General features: G+C 47.0%; 1 protein-coding gene across 41 annotated transcripts in view; it reads right to left on the reverse strand.

The window, feature by feature from the left end:
• CELF2 (CUGBP Elav-like family member 2) overlaps positions 1 to 23,711 on the reverse strand; it is a 955,758-nt gene that overhangs the window by 147,343 nt on the left and 784,704 nt on the right. For 35 of the 41 annotated variants that reach the window (XM_072749549.1, XM_072749560.1, XM_072749545.1 and 32 more), the window contains one exon: positions 10,402 to 10,598. In XM_072749549.1, coding sequence (XP_072605650.1) covers positions 10,402 to 10,598 — 197 coding nt within the window. Of the gene's footprint in view, positions 1 to 10,401; positions 10,599 to 10,772; positions 11,071 to 23,711 lie in introns of those variants that run through there. The other 6 variants (XM_072749572.1, XM_072749570.1, XM_026016662.2 and 3 more) reach the window with 5 other exon arrangements.

A 23,711-nucleotide genomic window follows, 5' to 3' on the forward strand; every position in this document is an offset into this window, starting at 1 on the left:
GGAAGGCAGCAAACTGCTTATCTTTGCATTTTATGGAGAACCACCCAGAAGGATCATTTAGTGGCAACTTTAGCCTCTTCTTGTCCTCAGCTGCCAACAGGGAAGAGAAAGGAGGAGGAGAATGAAAGATGAAGAAAAAGGGAAAGAGGACATAGGCGTACGCTGTTGAGAAGATAAACGTTGGACTCCTTCTATCACATGACCTTGGGTTCCCCTAACTCTCTCTCTCTTCGTCTTTATCATACAAACAGCACAGGATTTTCTGCACATGGAGCCACCTGAGTGTACTTCCCGTGAGAGACAATGCTCCCACGCACAAAATGGACACCGGTGAATCCAAAGTTGAGTCTACACTTCCAAAGAACTTATGGCCATCTTGCCTTTAATATTGTTCATTTCCTTCTCTCCTTCTGGGGCAAAGAACATGCCCTGCTCGTCTTTCTATTCCCGGCATTGAGTACAATGTCTCGCACACAGTAGGCGCCAATAAATGTTTATTGCCCATAATGGTGCTTTGGTAAACACTTTGTTAGCTCTCTGGGCCATATTGTTCATCTCTTCTGGTCTACATGAAATGGGATCCAGGGATTTTGAGGCCCCAGATCCCTGCTACAAAAGGGCCAGGCGCGAGGCCTCATGACAGCGCCGGCCAGAGGTCCACTCCTGGGGCTGTGAGTTAGTGGGCTCGCCATCTCTGTAACTTTCATCATGTTCTAAGTTCACCACCTCTTCTGTGTCCAAGTTTGGCTCAAACTCTACACTTTGCTGCCGTGCCAACATTTTAAGTCTGAGCAGCAGAATCCAGGGGTTTAGCATTAATTGAAAGAGCTTATCTATATATAGCCTCACTCTGCACTTCAGCATCTTCAAAACTTCAATCATATTCTCTCTCTCTCTTTTTTGAGAGCACAATCCCTCTCTTTTTATGTTTTGCTACAGCCTTCCTCCCTTTTCATTCTTGTGACTCAATGCTCTCAGGCCTTTTAAGTTAACCTCCTGGACCTTTCCATATGGGTTCACCTTCTTAGACCTCCGCGATTCACGCTGCTCTCCTCTGGAAGGCCTCCATCTCCTTGATGCATCTTCAATACCATTTCCTGCTATTGGGCACAGTGGTCTATAGAGGAGCGAAAAAGTTCTTTGTGCCAGGTGGTGGATTACCTGTTCCTTATCACTTGGTAACGTTTAGCATTCGGGGGCCATTTTGACCTTGAACTTGCCAGAGGCATTGTTTCTTGTGCCCTCCACCCTATGATTATGTCCCTCTAGTGTTTGTGATGCAGTTCCCCTTAAACTATAGGAGTTTAAAAAAAACCATTTTCTTTTCCTACCTGAAACTAGAAAGGTAGCAACAAAAGAATAGCAATTCATAGGCTGAGCTGGCAAGAGACTCTGTACACTGCAGATGACCCTCAAGGATCACTATGGTGTCCAGCCACATCTGTGTTTGGTTGCAGGACTCACCCTCCCTAGACTTAAGGCCTAACATACCCCAAAATACTTTATAATGATCAGATTCTGGGTTAATCAAGGAGTGTGATAAGTGGATACTCCCTTTTCAATCCTTTAATTCATCTCTGATTCCAATTTATGATCCCCCTAATGGAAATAGAGAAATTACATTTCTTTATTCTTCCAACTGATCACTGTCCAAAGTATATTTCTCCGATCGGGTTTCTCCAATTTGAATTAATGCCCAAATGTGGAAACTGGATTAGGGGCATCTTTCTCAGTAATTTACATAGAGAGTGAAAAAATATTGATCCTAATACCTATTCCTGTGGTGTCTCAATTGCTGTCCCCAGTCTCCCAGACCCATTAGTTTTTACCATTATAACCTGGCCCTGTTCAGCTAACTAGCTCTTTTCCATCTGCAGCGAAATCTGCTTCTGTGCTGCTACCTATGTGTCTGCCTACCTGCCTTGAGAAATCCATGTTCTCATAATTCATCATGCCACGGATGCCTTTATTCTGTGTTCCCTTCCCCATCACATGTGCTCGCCAAAGTAGATTGGAAAATACCCTCACACACTGGAAGGCCCTAATTCTTTAATACATATAATTGGTCTAGTTCACTGCAAGTTTCTCTAGTGTGACACCTAATGTATCGCTGAGATACCTAATGTCCAATTTTCCACTGAATTTCACAGTAGGGGTCAGAACATTTCCAATTCTCTTGACCAAGTGTCCTAAAAGCCAACATACTATCATCCGTCATTTTTGTTACCACACTATGAAAACCCACATCAGTCTGTTGCTAAATCATATTATCTTAGCCCACCTTCTATGTTTTCCCATTTGGCCAATTCTCTTTTCATCTTTTTTTTTTAGTTTCCAATGGTTGGAAGGTCATATGATTGTTGTACATTTATTCACAGTGGCACATCCTGGGACATTTATGTCTGGAGGGAGAGCGGGTCTCGTAAGGGGTTTGGGCAAGCCAATATTTGAAGAGAAAGCATGTGAACGGATGATCTCAGGATCAGTGAAGTTTGGACTAGGAACAAAGAATCGGGGACCTCGTGCCTAAATCTTGTTAGCATCTGGGGCCATATGTCCAAGAAGAAGATCCAGTCCTTAAAAGAATCCACGAACACAGGAAAAAGGGTTGTAGCTCTACTACCAGCATTGTACATTTCACCATGGTTGGAATTATGAAAGACAATACATTTTTTCACATGGCATGTAATGACTTTATATTTTTCATGCCAGCATTCTAAACACTTCTAAACAATAGCCTAACTATGGTTAATGATAAATTCTGATTAGAAGCAAAGCTTGAAGAAGAAAGCAAGCCAGTCTTTCAACCCGATTGCCTGATCATCTGGGGTCTTTGGAGTGGAAGCGAGTAAGGGAGGGTAGGTCATGCGACACCAACTCTCAGGCCCACGCACATGTGTTTCAGAGAAACTCACAGCACCACCCTAAGAAAGTACTCTCTTTCTGGCTGGGAAACTGGACCTCTCATTTCCAAAGACCGGTTTCATAATGACCCACAGTATGGTAAGCCAGGGTGGTTCACTTGTGTAACTGATGAGAGAGCAGGTCTAATGTGGAGAAATCTCATTGGGGGCACATAAAAAGGCAGATAAGACCTCTATGCAGGCAAACTGCACATGCACTCACTGGGAAATGCAAATTGTGAGATCATCTAGATTTAGCTGTTTTAGTCAACCTGTGACACGTGTTGGAGGGATCCCAACAGATGTAAGCCATGGAGCTCTGGGCTGACTTTTCATGCAAATTTCTACCAAAAAAAAAATCCATTCCCCTTTCATCCAGAGCCTGTTTTCTTTATTTTTTGGCTACGTTAATTCCAGAAAGGCAAATCTCCTAGGGACAAGATGACTGGGGACCAGCTGATGTCCCAAACAGACGAGAAGAAAACAAAACGATTAGAAGCCACCTTAAGTAATTTCTTTTCTTCTTTGATATTGGCTGTGTGTGTCCCCTGTGTCTCCCCGCTTCCTTTTCTTCCTCTTTTTCTCTCCAGGGATGTAAGGATCAAAATATGCCCAGGACAGATATTATCTGTCCTTTGATATAAGTGACAGAAATTCAGAGCTGGGCTAGGACAGGCATGGTCCAGTCTCAGCATCAGAGTAGGGGGTATTGAAAGGGATTCCTTCTCACTATAACTCAAAGGAGGCTAATTTAACATTTAAAAAGAATTCATCTCAATTAGTGCTGTGGGTGTAGTCAGAATTATTTACATCCATGTAAAAAAAAAAAAGAATTGTTAAGTCCTTCATACACCATATGATAAAACTACTGACCCCCCCCCCCCCCCCCCACAGGGAGGTGATAAGGATTCCTGCCTGCATGAATATAAAAATTCTGACTGCATTTTACATTTATCCTGTAGGATCTCAGTCAGCCAACAATGGAAAGATGTCACAGGAAGTTACACAGTGATTTCTGTTAACGTAAAATTAATTCAGGATGAAAGATCCTTCCTGTGGGCCGTTAAGACAGCACTACCAAAACTGGGGCTGGCCCAGAAAATCTAGGGCAGCAACCCTAGTTTCCGAGAGATTAAGGGCAGAAATCCTATCCTGACTTGTATGTGCTGAAATGTAAAATTGATTCTTCGTCTTCTTGCATTTCGAATTCTTTCTCAATTACGGATTTTGAGATGACCTTGCTTAAATATTGCAGGTGCCAAGTCCATTTCCGGTACTTACAGGAAGTTTCTGACATGAGTAAGGAGAAAGGAGAGGGATGCAACATGGAAATGCTCCCACCGCAGCCCTCCCATGGGATTCCTTCCATTAAAAAGGTCAAAGGTGTTCTCTGCAAGCCTTTCACATTTTAAAGGTTAAAGTTCAGTAAGAGAGCACCTCTCTTCAGACTATACCACCAGCATGCCCACCTGTCCTCTGACTGAATGTGCGATCTGTAGGCAGGTGTAACACTGCCCCGTGAGGATGAAGGAAAGTGAGACGCATTCTCTGAACGAGCTTGAGACAATAAATAGTTCTAAGTCTCTTACAGGTTCTGGGGCCGGGTCTCATGCTACCCTAACACAGGAGAACCTTCTGGACTGGGGGCGGTCCTCCTGTCAAATTCTGAAATGAAGAAAATGAGAGCAAACTTCGATTTTATTAATGAAGGCCTGCACACTGAAGTAGAGGCTTTCGGAAGGGAAGCAGTGACTCCCAGTCTGTCCTGGTGGATGGGCAGTGAGGGAGGGGCTCAGGGTCCAGGTTCCAGGGGACCGGGGCGAGCTGCTGTCTACCTGGCCAACTGCAGTCTGACCAGCAAGAAGATGCAATGGTACCTGCCCCACCACCACCACGACGCTGCTCTTGTGAAACTGCAGAACTCTTCCCAGAGGAGCCCTGAGTTTCATTTTTGTTCCACCCAGAACACTCTGGGCTCTAGGCACTGCAAGAGCCACAGCTGCACAGCTCTTATGCCATGACCTCCGAGCACATTTCAAGAAAAAAGGAAGTTTTGTTCTTCAGGCCTGTGGCACGCAGTGATAGTCGACACAAACCACTTCCCGTTTCTAGCTCTCTTTTGGGTGAGAAGTTGCAGAGAGGGAGGGAGGGAAGGAGGGGGAGAGAGAGGGAGAGAAAGAGGGAGAGAGAAACAGGGAGGGAGGAAGGCAGGGAGGGAGGAGGAGAGGTGATCAATGAGGCCTTAAGTCAGGACCCAGGACCTGAGGCCATCCTCCAATTTCAAATGTTAAGTGATTTCATTCTATTACTGAGCACAGAGCCCTCAGTTTTCCTTCCTGTAAAATCCAAATAACAGTGAACTCAATGATGCTAAATGATAGTATTTAACATTTGAGCTTAGCAGAATGGAACTAGCGTTCATTACAGAGCATGCTTTCTCAGGGTGCTGTGATCCTGGGTTATAGTTATGATTAGAAGAGAGATATCAAGAGAGCCATGATCCAAGGAGCACCACGTACCAACACGTAGAGGCCCAGAGTCTGGGCTCAATGAACACAACCTTCCATACCTGCCACCTCCTGGCCTGGACCTCGTTCGTGATTGCCAACCCTAGATCAAGAGCCACCCCTCCTGTGCCTTGATCAACTTCCCTACCTAAGGTCGCAGAGAACACTCCAACACACTGACCACCCTTCCTGACCTTCCCCCCACACCTGTCCAGGTCCTCTCCAGCAACAGGTGATCCCGTTTCTGTGCTCACTCACAGAACCACAACCACCAGGGAGGGCCCTCCCGGCTCTCAACCCATGCCATCCAAGGTAATGGGGCCTCTGATGGGAGAAGTACTGGGTTTTCCAGAACAGTTGTTTTAAGTCTTTTCCATTCTCCTTATGTCTTCCGTTCCACCAGCCTTCTCAGGAGTGAGCTGTCTACTGAGAAGACAAGGGCATCTGTATTGTCTACTTCCCTTCATCAGACTGAAATTTGCTTGTCGTTACTTCCTTCTAACTGTTCTGCTGGATTAAATGGGGCCTCCTTTTATCCTTTCCCATGGTTCTTCAGCCACTCTTTTTATCTCCTCAAAGACCCTGATTCCTGTCTTCTTGGTGCTTTGAGTAGACAAAGCTTCACCTTATTATTTGCATAAAAAAATAAATAAAAAGGCCAGACCATTAGAAAGGGCCATCTCTACTCACAGACCCATATGTAAACCTGCACGATCGCAACCTCCACCCTTCTGAAATGCTCTCAACGTCCTCCCAACCACAAAAGTCAGTGGCTTTCCGTGACCCACATCCTTCCTGACTCTACTGTGGCACCTCAGACTCAATGGGATCAAAGCTGAATTTAATACTCTTCTCCCTGTCATCCCCTCCACTACTGACTGCTCTCCTACCCCTTGCAGGGAAGGCAAAGGATGACATCCTGCTCATCCCCGCCTCAACTTAGTTACCACCATCATGTCTGTGTTGCTCAGGACACCCCTTTCTCCACGGTCACAGCCACAGCCACCAGCATCTCTGCTCAGGCCCCATGTGGTTCAGCCAATACACCACACTGGTCTCCCTCCCAGAGCCTCCACCGTCTAGCCAATACAATTCTAATATTTTAGCCTGAGAACGAAGGTCTTCTTAGAATTGGCTCTAGCCTCTATTTCCAGATGCCATGACCTTCCCCCTTCCATGTCGTTTCATGGATTTCACATTTCCTTCGAACTCTGGCAGGATTCATAGTTCCCAGAACCTGCCATGCACTTTCTCACCTCCCTGCCTGCAATCAGGCCAGTCTGCCCACTTGTAAGGTTCAACACTGTCTTTCCTTATCAAAAATCCTATTTTTCTCTTTGAGACTCGGTAAAGATGCCACATCTTCCTGTCTCCACAGCTGCTAAATCTTCATTCTGTCCCTGAACTTCCAGAGTTCAGATATGCTCTTCTCTCTCTTATCCTTATCCCACGGTCTTCAATAGTGTTGTTACCCGTAGCACTGGCCTCATTGTCCCTATTAGATTTCAAGTTCTTGGGGACAATGATAATAATAGCAACTACAATAGTAACCATCACCACACAAGCTCCTATCACCTTCCAGGTCTGGGAAAAGCATATAACTTCATCTCTGTGACCCTATGAGGATGGTCTCCATCCTCAGATGAGATTAAGTAACAGGCCCAAGGCAGGCACCCAAGAAGTGGAAAAGCCAGAAATTGAATTTAGGCTTGTCTGACTTCAAAACCAATGCTCTTAACTACTAGGTCGTATTCCTCACCACCCATAGACTCGACCAATAACCATCCTCTCCATGAGTCCCAGTCGATGGGACAGTTCACTGAGCGGGGTTCCCCAGAGCTGCAGAATCTGCCCTTGTCAACACGTACATGAATAGGGAAAAAGGCATGAACTTTTACAGGATGCTCTAAAAATACAGAACAAAGTTTTTTATGCCTCAAGACTTAACAGAACATCAACTGCAAAACTAGAGAAAAACCTAATTCACCTGGATTAGGTAATAACCTGATTTTGTCTTTTTCCTTGGAACCACTGATGTCAGTGAGGCCACTCCAAAAGCCCGACTTAGATCATTTAGACCGTGTTTAGCTGGAGCCTCCAAATTCTGCTTTCTGAGACTTTGCCATCAGCCCTGGGAAAACAGGATGACTGTATTCTGTGTAAATGTGGGGTCCTACTGCACGTGTGCACGGGAAAAGACCACACGGCACACTCAGGTAGAGGGTAAAGACAAGCTGTGGCTGTTGCTCTCTCTATACAAGTGGCTAAGGGCTATAATCCTCTGAAGGGAATGTCATTATACAGCTCAAATCCCATCACAACAAATACCGTTACAACAGAGATATCTGTATAACAAAAATCCTTTCAAGCTTTGGCTGACAGCCCACGTACTTCCAAGCAATATTTGATGTGAGATTTGGAGTTCACAGTAATGGGAATTGACCTATATTTCCAAAGGTAAGATTTGAATGATTTCATCTGTAACTTCTATCCCATGATACCATGAGTTGGAATGATGTACAATCTAAACCCATGAGCATCAAAACCAAACACAAAGGCAGGTAGCAAAGCAACCTTGCTCGTGAAGGACAGAACTCCTCCTTCTTTTTGTTTGGGGAGCCCTTGGGTAAAGGAGAAAGCCTCTGACCCCCACCCTGAAATGGAGCAGAACAAAGGTGGTTTGTGGCCTCATCGCACTGAGGTGAGCACATGTTGGCAGGGCGCATGAAGGCAGAAGGAATGTGTTCAAATTCCCACTGTGCTATTTACTAGCTGGGTCCCCTGGGCTGTTTCTTAACTTATGCACAGCCTCCATTTCCTTCCTCATCTGCAAAATGGGACAACCAGCACCCACTTTCAGGGTTTCGGCAAGAACTAAAGGAACGGACCCCTACAAGTGGGCCTGGTGCATGGCATGTGTGCTCCAAGAAGTTCATTCCCCTGTTGGGCCTCCTCATCCCTCCAAGACTCTGGGCTTATGCAAACTATTTTGATGAAGTTACTTGTAAGGCCTAGTGAATGAGGCTAACCCAATGCAGAGTCTCGAACACAGTGTGGTAAAGACAGTGCTCCGAGGAACACTGGGGAAAAGAGAAAATGGTAGAACCAGACTGTGCACAGCCTCTCAGATAAGGCAAAGTATGTGTAAAATAAAATACAAGCCATCGGGCAAAAAAATAAATGAGTTTTGAGCCACTATGTCAGAGGACATCCTGAATGAACTGAGATCAGGACGCATGTTTTCCTAGGCTGGGGTGAACTATGGCTGCTGCCCCCAAACACCAGTTTACTGCCCCTGGCCTAGTTCTCCGTGGGTGTCATCCTAGACAGCGGGATGGCCTTTATTACATGACTCTTTAGCTCCGGTTGAGCTCATGGTAGTGTCTTTCCTCAGAGAAAGACATCCTATACCACAAAAATTAAGTATTAAAACAAATTCTAGTCTTCTCCATTGGAGACACGTGTAGGTGAATGATTTAGGGACACCATCAACACACATCTCAACGTCGCCCCAATTTGTGACATTTTAAGTCCTACTGAATTTTAGATAGGTGATTTTTTTTTTTTCAAATTACAGGACAATCAATTTTTTGGTGACAAAATTCTAACCAGCTATTTTGAAAACACTCTCGGTGTTACACATTTTGAGACAGAGAATGGGAGTCCTCACCTTTATAAAGTGAGCCCTGGCTTAAAAATCTCCAAAGGTCCCCCCACTAAGTACTATCAGACCGCAGCAACTCTAGAGGGCACGAGGTAGCCCACCATTTCTCAGAGTCACGGAGCATCAGTCTCAACGATGCTTTACTCCTCTCCCCTCACCTTGACAGTAAGAAAGAGGCTCAGAGAAAAGTATGTGCTGATGCTCATGTGTTCAACTACCGTATATGTGCAAACCAAACAATGAGTTTGCAGGACCCCTCGTGAGAGGCAACAGAGAAATAAAATATTTGGGGCGACCCAAATGCCAAGGTGCAGAGAAAAAGAAAGTGTGAGATCCACTGAAAGACAGGAGAGCCCCCCACATCTCCCCACCCCTAGGGCGACAGCCCAAGAAATCAAGAACAGAGAAAGAACAAAAATACTCAAGCAAGGTTGAAACAGCGACAAAGACCAAATGGTAGGCAGCCGAGAGGATATTTTAAATTTAGTTCGCACAAAGGCTGGTTCCAACACACAGAAGCTTCCACCCGGTAAAGAGGTTTCCGGTCTCTATTTTAATAACTGAAACCCCCTCTCCCCATCACCCTTGCCTTAAAATGGAGGCAGCAAAAACCACCAGATTGTACACTTGAATCTCCCCACTGCTAAGGGCGTAAACCACAAGCATTTCTGAAGGTGCGCTAACTACCTCGGGCCACTAGGGTGCTTGCTGCTTCCCGCCCGAAGAGGCACATTTCACTTAACGATCCCCATCGAAACCCCCAAGAATTAACGTCCCTCTTCAAAGTGTCCCCTTTATTCCTTACCCCGGGGGTATCACACCACGCGTTGGGGAGGCATCTCAGGCCCCCCCCAGGCCCCCGCGGGCTACAGAAGAGTGAGATGCCGTCGTAATCGCACAGCGATGATGGGGAGGCAGGGGTAGGAAGAGTTGGCTTCCGAACTGCCAGGCTGAGCAGCTGGGGTGCTCGGAGAGGCACCCACTGCACCTGCGGGGCGCCGAGTTAGTGACCTGGGGGCGCAGCCTCCGCTGCTCCCCCCTCCCCACTGCGTCCTGGCAGGCGCCGTCCACCTGTCCGTCCACCTGTCCGCGGGCGGGCGGGCGAGTGCGCGGGGAGGAGCCGGGCAGCTGGGCTGCTCAGGGCTGGGCTCCCCGGGCAGTCCTCCCTCCTGCGGGCGCGGGGCAGCCTCCCCTACACCCCCCTGCTGGCGCCCTGACCCGACCCGGCCGCGCGCCCCCTCCACTGCCTCGGAGCATCCATCCCCGCCGCTGCCGCCGAGCATCCATCCCCACCGCCGCCGAGCATCCCTCGGCCCGCGGTCCCTACCTTTACTCTGGGGAGGGTTCTGACTCCGGTCCCGGAGGACGTTGATCTGATAGACGGCTCCGTAAGGCTCAAAAAGTTCTTTCAGCTCCTTTTCCGACCAGGACCGGGGGATCTGTCCGACAAACATCTTAATGGCATCTGGGTCTGGTTGGTCTGAGTGATCCAAAGCGCCGTTCATCTTGTTGGCTGTGCCGTTACTGTCAAAAAGGGAACCGGGAGCCAGAGTTAGGGCTGCACGGTGGAGGGACAGGAAGGAAAAAAAAGGAGGGTGGGGGTGGGGGCGGGGAGGCGGAAGGAGGAGGAAGAGGAGCACGGGGCAAAGTGCCTAATGAGTCGGAGAAATTTGATGAACTAAAACAAAGCGCAGGCACCATGAGGTTGCTCGGCGGCAGCGGCGGCTGCGGGCTCTCACTGCAGGCTGCGGTTCAGCATCGCCGCCCGAGCCCAGGGCAGCGCCCCGCCGGCTGTCACCCGGGGCGTGGACATCTTGAAGCCCCGCTCGGGAGGCAGCTGCAAGTTAAGTGCAGGTCTCGCTCTGCAAGGCGGCCACCAACGCATCCGCAGCGTTATCAGCCCCACACTGGCTCTCGTGTGCAAAGCAGGGCAGGGCTGGATTTCTGCTGGGTTCTCCCCTGCTGCCGCTGCTGCCGCCACCCCCCCACCCCACCCCACCCTACCCTACACCCCCACCCACCCCACCCACCCCCGCCTTTTGGAGGTTTTTTGGAAGAGAGGAGAGAGGTGGTAATAATAAAGTCACATGAAAAGAAAATGAAACACTTGGCAGTCCGTCAGATGACTAATGCAAGATGCTGGTGATGAATTTGCAGAGTGCGCGAGGCATCCATGTGTGCATCAAATTAGTACGTTGTTGCTGCTCAGAATGGAAAGTGCTCCAGCAATGCGGCTCGGCGCAGCCGATTGGCTGCCCACGCTGGAGAAAAGGGCCGGGGCGGGGAGGGGGCTCCCGTTTAAAAAGCGCATTGTTTATGGGATCCAGGCACAAAGGGTTTAATTCAGGGCGGCAAAGGCGATCTCAGAAATGCCTGCTTTGTGCCGGGGGGGAAAAAAAATGCAGCCCCAGAAAGTTGAGTTCCCACTAAAGGACACTGAATATTTCAAATCTTTCACACTCCATAAATTGCTCTCTGTATATCTGACTTCCAGATGTTGTACTTGAGTTCTAAACAATCACACGTTTGGGAGAGAAAAGAGGAAAGTCTGTCTTTTCTTCTCCTAGCTTCAGTAAATATTTGGGGCTGATACAGAGAGCAAGACCATAAGCTTTTACATATCAATCTTCTTTAATGCTGTTTCCCAAAACCCCTCACATTTGGAAGAGAGAACGCTCTCGTTTACAATTCTGCAATTCTTGTCAACATCATGCACTATGATGGTGAAGGCATTTTTTTTCTTTAATTTGGATCCTTCTTATTTGAGCTGCAGTCAACAGTAAAGCAGAATCCCCTACCTCTTCATCTCCCCTCCTACACCCAAACCCACTCCTTAAGGCCCCCAAGCCCACCCACTCTGCCAAGCCACAAGGCTGAATGCCCTGAGCAGCGTTCATTTGCAGTATGGTGCTTTGGGTTTAGCATCTCGTCCAGCGACAATAAAATGCACCTAAGCAAGTGCAAACCCGACACAGGACTTGCAGAGCCCACTCCCGTGACCATCGGCTCAGGAGGCAGAAAGGTCAAACAGGAGGCCACGTGCACTAAAACTTCTCTGCAAATGGCAGGTGTTATGTCACGGCAGCCTGGGGAAAATAATTAGAAGATGCTCAAGGATCTTAAGGAGGGCTCCTTATTATGTGAAAGCAAACCATCAAGGACCACCAGAGCACCTGCAGTCTGCTGTGGACCTAGGGTCATCCTGAGCCCCAGATTAAAAAAAAAAAAAAAAAAAAGACCCTGCCTGATGGCTAAAAGACAAACGAAATGCCTGTGGGAAGGAGAAATCCTGAATTCACTTTAATCCCGAGAGGAAAATGATGGCAAATACTCTTCACTAGGTCCCTGCTCCAATTTCCACTTTTTTCTTATTTCCCCCTATTTTACCACTTAATATTTTTTTTATCCTTGAGATAAACAATCAGACTGTCTAACTTGAAGCACTTTCAGAGCTTTCTCTAATCAACCTTATTGTTATAAAAAAATGTTCTGCTGAATAAAATATTGAGTGCAAGATCTACTTTCAACAATTTAGGTGCCATGTAATGCTTGTTTATATCAGAGGTTGATCGTTTATCGTGTTCCTGTGCACCTGTACTTTACACGTCCCCCTCCGAGGAGTGGGTGAGCACTGGAACCCCTTGGAGCGGACTCCGGGGGTGGGGCTGCGGGCCAAACAGAAGCAGGGCTCACAGCTCCCTGAGAGCAGAGAGTGTGGCAAGATGTATTTCTGGGGCAGGAAGGACTGTGGTTACTGCTGCTGACAATCAGCTAGGACGAAACGAGGAAGGCATTGCCACAGGTCTCAGCTAACAGGGAACGGAAGTTCCAAAAATGGGGTGTTGCATCTTGTCTGTGCAGAGCCCAGTTAATACAATGGAGGAGTCAGGGACGGGACACTAGTCCTAATGTCTGAGCTCAGAATACAGCAAGCATCCCATCATTGTCTTGCCCACCCCTTCCGGGGGTGGGGGGAGGGCTTTTTCGTTTCCTCAAAAAGTACTCATGGAGGCACCCAAAGGAAGGGAAGCTGACAAGAGGGTTTGTGCCTCTAGCCTGTGCTCTTTATGTTGGGAAGTGCATATTCATAACCCTTCCCCATCAGCCATCCTGCAGGGATGCCTGCAGACCTCCGATCATCCTGAGGCGGTGGGCTGTCACGGCTGGGGGCATGGGCTCTCAATTCCGGCATCACCACTTCCCAACTGTGCCACTCTGAGCCTTAAACTCTTCATCTGGTAAGTGGGAGCAACAGTTGCCATGTCACAGTCGGGTGCTTGTTCCAGAGCACAGCCCAGAATAAGTGTCTAAGGAGTGTTAGCTTTTTCCGCTGTTAAATCTCTCCTTTGCACTTGTGATGCCCTCGACATGAGTGACCATTACAAATCTTCCTTTCAATCCAAAATTTTTCATAGTGGAGACTCAAACACAGTTCATATCCTAAATAATCATGCCTATCTTTCAGCGAGGGCTTACATGCCAGATACCGGGTGTGGTGCTTTTACACTCATTATTTCTAATCCTTGTAACAACCCTATGAGAAAGTATTATTTTCCAGATGCAAACATCTAAGAATTAAGCTCCTCTCTTAAGATCACTGGCTTCCACATTGTAGAAGTAGAATCCAAACCCTAGGCCCAATGGGCTTCAAAGCACAAAATATTCTTAATCCGTCACGTGGTCGAACAAAACACTGTGTCAGGCCTCCCTTGGGCTGAGAGTGAGCAAGTGCATCTAAGAAAAGATAGGTGAAGAGCAAATCCTACTGGGTCCCTAGAATCACACTGCCGAAGAAAAGGAGCACTAAAACACACACACATGTGCACGCTCGCACACGCACGCACCCTTCTACTATCTACAGAAAGGAGAGGGCCAAGGGCTGAACTTGAAACTCCATTAAGACTATGTTAAAACGCACATTTTTCTCCCTAATCACACAACAGCATCTCCATCTCCACAGATCCCCTTCCTCCCTCTCCCCACAGGGTGACATCAATGAGCACCTCTCATCCACATCTACGCATCATTTCCCATCTACTTGCCATTCTGCAAACAACTGTTCCAAAGATTATCATCAAATGCTAAGGGCATGACAATCCCTTACGTAAATCCAACAATGTCTGGTTGACACAAACTCCCACAGCAGCACATCTCAATCAAAAGCTGCTGTGCAGGACAGGTGGCCCTAACCCCACCGACCGACCCCACAGGGCTGAATCCCACGCCTAGATCCTAACGGTACCGCGGCACACTGGTTAACTTCGCTCTAATGCCGGCAAGCCCCTCCTCCTTTGGCCTCCCAGGTTTCTTCCTGGCTGATGCCTGTTTTTAGCAGAGACTTACTGACTTCTTTTGTCCTCATGAGGCTGTACGCGCTGACACTTCTAAGGAAGCCAGAAATTATGTGTCCAACAGTTAAACCTTCGGGGGTACTTGCCAGAGGCCACAGAGAGCCAATGTGCTCTTCACAGAGGGGTAATTATGGGAACAGATAACCCGAATCTCAGTAAGATCATCTATTTACTAGAATCTGACCTCAGGCTTAGAAAATTAGACTAGCTCACTTTTCTGTATTCCCTAGCCACCTTTAGCACCCAGCGCAGTGCAGGAATTAGATTCAAATTCAGATATTTATTGAGAGCCTACATTTTGCCAGAAAATGTTGCCAGCTACTTGACATACAATAATGCAAGAGCCCCACAAAGTTGACACTATCGTCCCCGTGTTGGAAACGACGCCACTGCGAATCTTGGAGGTGAAGTGACGTTTCCAACATCAGACCCCTAAGAAGAGGCGTCTGCGGAGTCTGGACCCATTAAGATGTAAAGGCCAATTGTCAGGGCTTAGAATCCCATACACTGGGTTTCTCAAGGGTGAGGTTTCCAGGAGACTCAGTGGCCACTTGCAGGCACCCGACAAAAGCACATACGTCTCTGCTGGCACCTCACCTACAAACTACAAGATGCTGAGCGCCAATTCTGCTTTTGCTCTTGGCGGGGAGCCAAATGTAAGGCTCCTCTAGGACAGATGCCATATGGAATCGGACCACAAGTTAGAAAGCACCAAGCCAGCGGGCAATGGTGGTATCAGCCTCAGAGCCAAGACGAAAATATAATGATGTTTGGGGAAAAAAAAATGAGTGCACTTACTTTTTGCTTTTAGCACAGGCACTGACCTACTTCCCTACTCTATTTTTGTGTAAAGAAAACTAGATCAACAGAGGATATGCAAAATCTTCTGCGCTTCCTCTAAGCAGTCAAATATTACAAAAATTGCAATAATTGATTCAACATATTATTGTTATTAATTCCATGACAATAAGCTTTTCTAAGGCCCAGTGAATTGCAGGTTTCTCTTTTGGGGAGTGATGAGGAAAGAACTGAGAGTTCTCTTCTGTCATACTGTTGCTTGGAAAACAACTTTCTGCATTCCATGTCCATTCATCTAGAGGAAAAGAAGAATAACAAACTACAAAATGGGTATAAGAAATATGTGGCCATAAGTAACTGTACTAATGTTTTTTTAAAAAAAAGACATAAAATGCCCCTTCAGAAGATATGCCAAAACAACACAAAAGGATGGCTTGTCTTAGAAAAATTTTGTATAAAGATAGCTAATCTCCCTGATGGTTTATCAACAATCGTACTGTTCCTATCCCTTTCATCCACCTTATCTTTGTTTTCTAGAATATCTTGTATCCGTGTTGCCCAACCCTGGCCAGTAATAGAAATTTTCTGTAACTGCATAACCCAACATTGTAGCCAATAGTTACAAGTGGCTACTAAACACTTGAAACAGGCTTAGTGCAACTGAAAAACAATTTTTAATTTTAACTTGAATTAAAATCCTCTAGCTGCAAATATACTTTTTAAAGAACAAAACTAGTGGGAGTTGAGATTCACTAGAATATTATTTTATCAGGGGTTTTTGGGAAAACAAGAATAATGACACCAATGCTGGAGGCACTTGACAGCAAGTCTGTGAGATAAAGGGCTGGATGGCCTGGGTTCTCATCTTGGCTCAGCAATAAATTAGCCGTGGGGTCACAGGTAAACCAGGAAACCACTCTGTACCTCGATTTCCTTGCAGAACAGAAAGATACAACAGTTCTCATCTGACTCTTCGTTTCCGTAAGCCTGCGTCTCTGCTTTGGGTCCAGATGATGATGTATGGAGAAGATAATTTAGGTAATATGACCAGCTGCCTGCAGCCTGGGGGTGATTCCCTGTCTGTGCCTGATGCAGTCCCCTGGGGCTCACAGGTGACTAAGGCAGAGGCTAGGGAGCTGACAAGGTGTCACCTACACCGAGCAGCGCAGCCTGCAGGCTCAGACCGAGCTGCTGGATGGCTGATGACTCGGTGCTGCTACCAGAGCATCATCTCTCTCAATTTGTGCCAATTCTTCCTAATATCCCAAATGCAGTCCCATCATTTCAGTCAGAGGACAGGACACTCTTTCAAAGGGCCTGGGAATCATTTTTTATTTTTTTTTAAATATCACTCGTACTTAAGTAATAGCACATGGAGAAACAGGCTTTGTTTGGTGATCGCAGGAAATTGTCCAAGACTGAGCCGCATCGGGCAAAGGCAGAGGGAAGCTGGCGATGAGCCTGGTACCTTCCGGCAGGCATGGGCAACACCAGGAAGGCCAGGAAGCTCAGTAGTGTTACAATCTCCTACATTGTCCAGGTTGCTGTTGCTTATTATTTTAAAACAGAATTCGCTCCTCCACCGACTGGCAACGGGGCACCCAGGGTCCAGCACCAGCTACTTCCTGCCCTGCTCCACGGACAACCCGGCAGAGACGCAGACAGAAGTCACGAGCCTCTACTTCTAAACCTTCCATGGCCTCTCACTTGGGAGAAAAGAATCACTTGTCATCTAATCTCAAGCTCTGGGAATTGCACATCGTTTGGAAAATGTACTGTTTCGGGGTCATCACGAGGGAAATGTCCATCTTCTGTGGCCGCCTTTCCAGAGAGCACCTTTGCCACTGGACTGACATGGCTACGTCTTAATTGCAGTGGGATGATTCTGAGCTGCTGAATGGTCTTGGGAAATGTGAAAAAAACTCTCTGGAGGTCTGCTGTCTCGCCAACAAGATGACAAAACCACTGGCATTTCCTCTATTTACCTGGAAGGTACTGTTACCGCTGGTCACCAAAGCTTTGGGAGCCCAGGCCACACCGGTTCCCAAATCCCCGAGGTGAGACATCTGGAGGTCAGCTGGTGAACTCACAGAAGATTAACTGGAACAAATCATACCCTAAGTCACCGAAGGAGACAAAGCCTTTCTCCAAATGGCCCAATTGCAAATAAATTTGTGCTCCCCTGAAGCCAAGTTCAAGCTTCCTATAAGTACACAAACAGAATATGTTTATCTCTGTGCTTTGACAAAGTGGGGGAAAAAAACCAGATAATTTATTAGGAATGCATGGGACGTTATCGATTTCATTCACAGATGACTAGGAAAGAGCACACTTGTGATGGGCATCCTGCTGGATCGCCGGAGTTGGTGTTGGATTGTATTTGGAGGGAGGTCTAAAAGCTCCACGTTTGTTTACCAGGGTGAAATGTAACCCTGACTCGTAGGAAGTGACTCCCGCAGAAAAGGCCACACAACACACGCATGTGGACTCGCCAAGGGAAAGGGAAACCTTATTACCGTATCTCTACTTGACTGCTAGTAAAAAGCAGATAGCTGGAAAACCCCCACAAAGAAGCAAATGTGGAGGCATCCAGTGGGGTACCTGGAGTCTGAACATGTAATAACCCTCGCTGGGAAAGCAGTGAGGCATCGGCTGCGGATGGCCCCTGCCCAGGGAACTCATTTCGCTCAGTGATTTATCAGAAATAGTTCAGTGGACTTCAGAGCAGAGCAGAAGGCATTTGCATAGGGAGAGGGTTTTTCAGATGAACTTTTAGAAATGGCAACAGGGAAATAATAGTCACAGGTAAGATTTATATTGGGCTTCACATTTGCAAAGTCCTCCAGGAGCTCACATTGATTAATCCTCGCCCCCCAAAGGCTGAGGTCAGTACCACTGCCCCCACTTTGTGGATGGGAAGATGGATCGGAGCGAGGGCGGTTTGGGCACACGGCCCTTCCAGTTCCCCTCTCTGTCCCATCTACCTGCCCACAGCCCGGTGCTGCAGAATTCACCTGTCTGCTTGGGCAAGTAACTGTAAATGGTCCTCCTGGACGACGGGGGAGATGCTGCTTTGGTCCCATCAAGGAAGCGAAATGTGAATCAGTATGAAACGGAAATAAGAGTGGGGGGCTCTCCCCATACTGAAGGCGGATCTTCACCTAAAAGGTCTCCTGTATTCACCTGCTGGCAGCAAATGGTGCAAATAAGAGACACCCACCTTGAGGGGAGCAAACAGCACTGACACTCTGTCCCGTGCCCCATCCCTAGGTCCCAGCCACCGTGCTGCTGGAGGTGCGTGACTCCTGCTTCCACCTCTGGCTACATTGTTTGGCAGGGAGTTATTTATGCAAGACGAAGCCATCGGGGCGGCTGAGGACAGTCCCCACTCCCCAAAGACACACTGCTGGTGAAAGCGGATGCCTCTCCTTTGCTGGTTTCTGTTAAACCCCCTTGAAGCTTATTCTTGTGCAGAACCTCTCATTTTTCCTTGCCTTCCGATTACCCAGTTATGGGAGACTTGCTTTATGTCAGGCACGGTGCTAGATTTGAAGGAAGGGTTGCAAAATAGGTCACTGATGCCCCGAAGCCACTCGCAGCCAAGGAAAAGAGGGTGCACAACGTGAAACCAAAACACAAAGCGATGAGGCCCAGAATAGAGTGATGCACAAGGGGCCGCAGGAAGCCGGCAGCAAGGGTCTGACTTGGCCACAGGGACCCACACGCGACATCCCACACGCGCTTCACCCGGGTGGTCAAAGCTTTACATGGGATATGAGAAAATCAGAGGCAAAGGAGGAGGAGGAGCTGTACCGTTGCAGTGGGTTTCAAAGAAAAAAGCTCACCCTGGGGGGCTAAGACTTGATAGAGAGCAGCCCCAGCGCCCCTCCCGCCCACAAGCTTGCACTTGACATGGGGGACCGTCCCCGCTGGAGCCACCCAAGAGGGGCTGGCTGTCACTGCACTGCCCCCTGCCTCGGGCTGGGAGGCACAGCCCTGTCTGCCCATCTACACTCACAATGCCCTAAAGTGGGGGATTACTGGTATCCACAGAAGCCCTTTTTTTAAAAAAGATTTTTAAAAATTTATTTATTCATGAGAGACACAGAGAGAAAGAGAGGCCAAGACACAGGCAGAGGGAGAAGCAGGCCCCATGCAGGGAGCCTGATGCAGGACTTGATCCTAGGTCTCCAGGATCACACCCTGGGCCGAAGGCAGTGCTAAACCACTGAGCCACCAGGGCAGCCCCCATTTTTATTTTTTTTAATTTTAATTAATTAATTTTTTTACTCTAAGAATTTTATTAGAGTCATGAGCTGGACTGATGGGAAGGGGTAGGTGTATGGGCAACCACTGCCCGGATTAGCATTGGATGCCCATTCTGTACTCGGGCCTGCAGCACTCAGCACCAAGCCCGCTCTCATCGTTCACTACCCCATGTGGGGCAATCCCTTCCCTCCTGGTCCCATCGACCCTCCAAATCTGCTCTCCGCCACCTGCAGCCAACAGAAGGCTCTGGCCCCACCTCGAACTCCACATACCGGACAGTAATCCCTTCCTGTCTTCCTTTCCTCCGGTTTGGTCTCACGTGTGGCTTCCCTGTTTTTCTTACGGGCTCCAACTGCCTCCTCCCCTGCCCCAAATCTGAGACCAGGAGCAGCGGCTTATGCAAAGGAATGCATCATGCAGATTTCCTGCCAGCGCAGCCCTCTCCCCTTCTCTGACAGCTGAACCCACGGAGACAGTAATTCACTGAGCCCCCAATCAGGTGCGTGGTGAGATTGTGAAATTCTCAATGACACGGATGTCTTGCTCAATCATTAATTCCATAGATATTTATAAAATGACCCCCACGATCCAGGCATTTTTCAAGGTGCTGGAGAGACAGTAAAGAATAAAATGAGGTAAAACCACCTTTATGGAACTTATTTCTATGGTGGGGCAGTGGGGGGGGGGGCATAATACGGCCAAATGGCCAAAGAAGTGAGCTTCCCAGAGATTAGACAGAGGTCAGTCATCTCAATGGAGAAAAATGAAGCCCGGGATGGAGACGTGGAGCGTTGGGTGGGTGGAGGGGTGCGATTCTAAATAAGATGGGGAGAGAAGGCCTCATACGGAAGGTGAGCACGGTGCCTGGGGAGTCTCACTGTGTCCCTAACACATATTTTCTGAATAAAGAGATTTAATATAGCAAGAAGGCTCTAAAGTTGTAAAATTTAAGTCACATGTTATGCAATTATAAAGAAGCATGATTATAAAGAACCGTGTTATCCCATCTGGCACTGTTCTATTGAATCTGAGGGTCGATACACCTATTACCAATGAGTTACTGAGTCATGCCTATTTTTCTCGAAATGCCCGCTGGGTCCACTTGCCCCAGCACTGCCACTGTCCTCATTCTGGTTATTCTGGTGATAAAACCATGGCAAAAACCATTCAGTAGGAGAGTAGGGGCTCTCCTACTGTGGACGAGAGGACAAAGACTTCACTGACCTTTGCGCTTGCCCTGAATTCAGAACTCTATCTACCCTTCCGTTAAATATTGATTATGTGTCCATTCATTATTCAGTTTACCATTTATCAATGGCAAAATTGAATCTCAGGCTGGTCTCTCCTCAACCTGCAGTTGGCCTTCCCTTCCTCAGTCATAAATGGTGTGTAATCAAGGAGTACTAGTGAAAATGAATGCCAGCCTAACGGATGCAGCCAGCAGTAGAAGGCTAGATATAAATGTGCTGGCGATTAGCGAGGCCACTGTTTCCTTCCAGTGATCTGGAAAATCTGAGGCTGACAGTAGTATCTAGAGGAACTAATTGCGTCATATTAGTGACAGTTTCAGATCACAAAGCAGCATCCACTTTTGGGGGGGAGGTATGTATTTCTCCGGACTCACACTTTGTTAGGTTCAGATGTATTTCTTTTTTGGGGGGTAATGCCTTCAAACTCCCACGTCTTGTGAAATGCCAGCAAGAGGATTCAGGAAGAAAAGGATCTCAGAGCAGTCAAAACGTTTGTCGAAAAGTTCCTGCCCTGATATTTATGTTCTTCAAATTCATTGGGGGAGCTTCTCAATCCATTCCTCAAAAGATTTCTTAGGCTTTATGCTGGTTCTTCACAGGCCTTGATCATCTGCCTTTCAAACCCACAGGAGACTGCAAGTAGCAAATGAGAGGGATTGCGATAGGTGGCCCGTGGAGTGACAGCCGCCAGACGCATCTGAAGGGGCACAGCAGTGGAAAGCCCACTCAGAGCCGGGGCTGACTTCTGTTCTCCGGAGTTCCCAAGGACAGCTGCACAGCGGAATAATTAATGTGTAAAATGGCAATCTTGTCTCATCGAAAGGGTCACATTATGCTCAGTAACGCTGTGTAAGAAGGCAGGGAAATATATAATTCATTGTTAAGAAGGATTCCTTCAAAATGAGACAATAAAGAACCAGTGCCTTAAAGGATAGGCTTTCAACTCTAGTGCAAACTTAGCTAATAAGGCTGACTCATCCCCCAAGGGGCTCCAGGTACCTGAGACTTTATTCTCGCATCCTAACACACTGTGTGCATCAAAATTCACGATCTGGGTACCATCTCATTTGCGGTCATGAAATGCAGCAACTGCAACTGATTCTGCTAAGACGCTTCAGCTTTCGGGGGGGGGGGGCAGGGTTTAATTTCTCTACGTTGTCTGTTCTATTTTTACCAGCTTGTTATCACGGCTCTTGTTGCATTTGGCTGGGACAAGTGAGGGAGGGAATCTGGGGATGGGTGGGATGGGAATCTGGGGAGAGAGAAGCTGCTCCCTTTGGGGATTTTGTTTTTCTAAAGTAAATTATGTTTGTTCACTGATCAAGAAGTAAACTTTTAATTCTTTCTCTTTAGGACATCACAACTGGGGTCTGAAAATTGGAAATAAAGGGCCCATACTAGATGCCTGTGAAACCATTCAAGGAACTAATCATGAATTTTCTAGAAGGTTTCTGTCCCAGCATAAGAAAAGGCAACAAGAGGCTCTATCTATAGAGATTGCAGTGAGTTCCTAGATAGCAATCCAAGACGTTCGCCCCACTGATAGTCTGCTTAAAGAAATTTGCACAAGTAATGGAAAAACACTGCCAAGTCTGTATCATTACTCAAGGACGACTTCCAGAATTCCATGCACGTCAGCTCCTTGGGTATGTTTCCCTATGATATGAACACGCCAGTTGGTCATGCTACAAAATTACGTATCAAAAGGCAAAGTCCAGATGACATTCTACTTTGCTAGTTTTCGAATCCCGACATCAGATCTTAAGATGAAATCAATACCAAATACCACATTTTGACTCAGGAATCTATAAGTCCCCCTCCCCCAGCATGTCACAGATTCCATGGAGCATCTTCAATCACCAATTAAAACAGGCTTTGACGTTTAATTTGCTTATTTCTTTAAAAACACACCATCGGATCTAACCCCCTAAACAAATAAGAATTAAAAATAGGATTTTGTGCTAAATTATAATAGCTGTTATTCTAAGAGGCTGAATATCATTATATCAAAATTCCCCGTAGTTGACTTTTTTTTTAAAGCCATTTCTTCATTTTTTGACACTACATCTGGCACAATGAATACAGATGATCATTTGTTTATGTATCTGTCTAACTGCCTTTCCCAAACACAGCCAGATGGAGTCTTTCAGAATCAAATTAATTTCAGATTAATTCACTCTGGACCCACTCCAGTTTCATGACTCTTCGCTTTGAGGCATCAACCAAATTGATGTGAAGTCATGATCTTAAAAGAGCACAGGTTCCTCGATATCAAGGCGGGAGAAGACAGTTCAAGTCAGGGAGCACCCCCCGTGCCCGGAAAGGAATCCATCCTAAGGCCGGACCAACAGTTCACCGTGTCAGAGTCATCCCTGAAGAATTTCCTTATGGATCCACATAGGATCATGGTTAATTTCACATCCAATATTCACAATGCCTTGGGATGATTCCAATATGAATGAGTGACCTAATTACTAACATCAGGACCCACGACATTAATGGTAAACTTGCCACGTACGCAGTCAGGTATGACACACGTGAAGCGACAGAGTTAATTCTAAACACCCAAAGTGCACATTCCCGCTCTCCAGCTGTAGCCACTGAAGGAACCAGACACAAATGTAACCAGGCTTTGCATGCTGTCAATCTCGGTGGATGCCTTTATTACCGTACTTGTTTCAATTGCAATTTGGGTTTCCATGGAGACACAACAGTCAGCTCTAGAAAATTATAAGATAAATGTCAGGTGGTGATAACGGTGTTAATGAAGCTTCGGTGACAAGCAGCTCTGTGCTTCAAATAATAAGCTTATTTCTATTAGCATATGCATAACCTGTCAAAAAACCTGGAAGAGAGCATTAAAAATGAAATATCTATCTATCTATATTTAAGAGGAGAGGGGATAGACCCCTCTGGAGTGGCTTAAATTTGGTGGGTCAACCTGAACAAGAAAAAAAAAAGTAATTGCA

Source organism: Vulpes vulpes, chromosome 2, assembly GCF_048418805.1.
Source record: "Vulpes vulpes isolate BD-2025 chromosome 2, VulVul3, whole genome shotgun sequence".
Taxonomy (NCBI): domain Eukaryota; kingdom Metazoa; phylum Chordata; class Mammalia; order Carnivora; family Canidae; genus Vulpes; species Vulpes vulpes.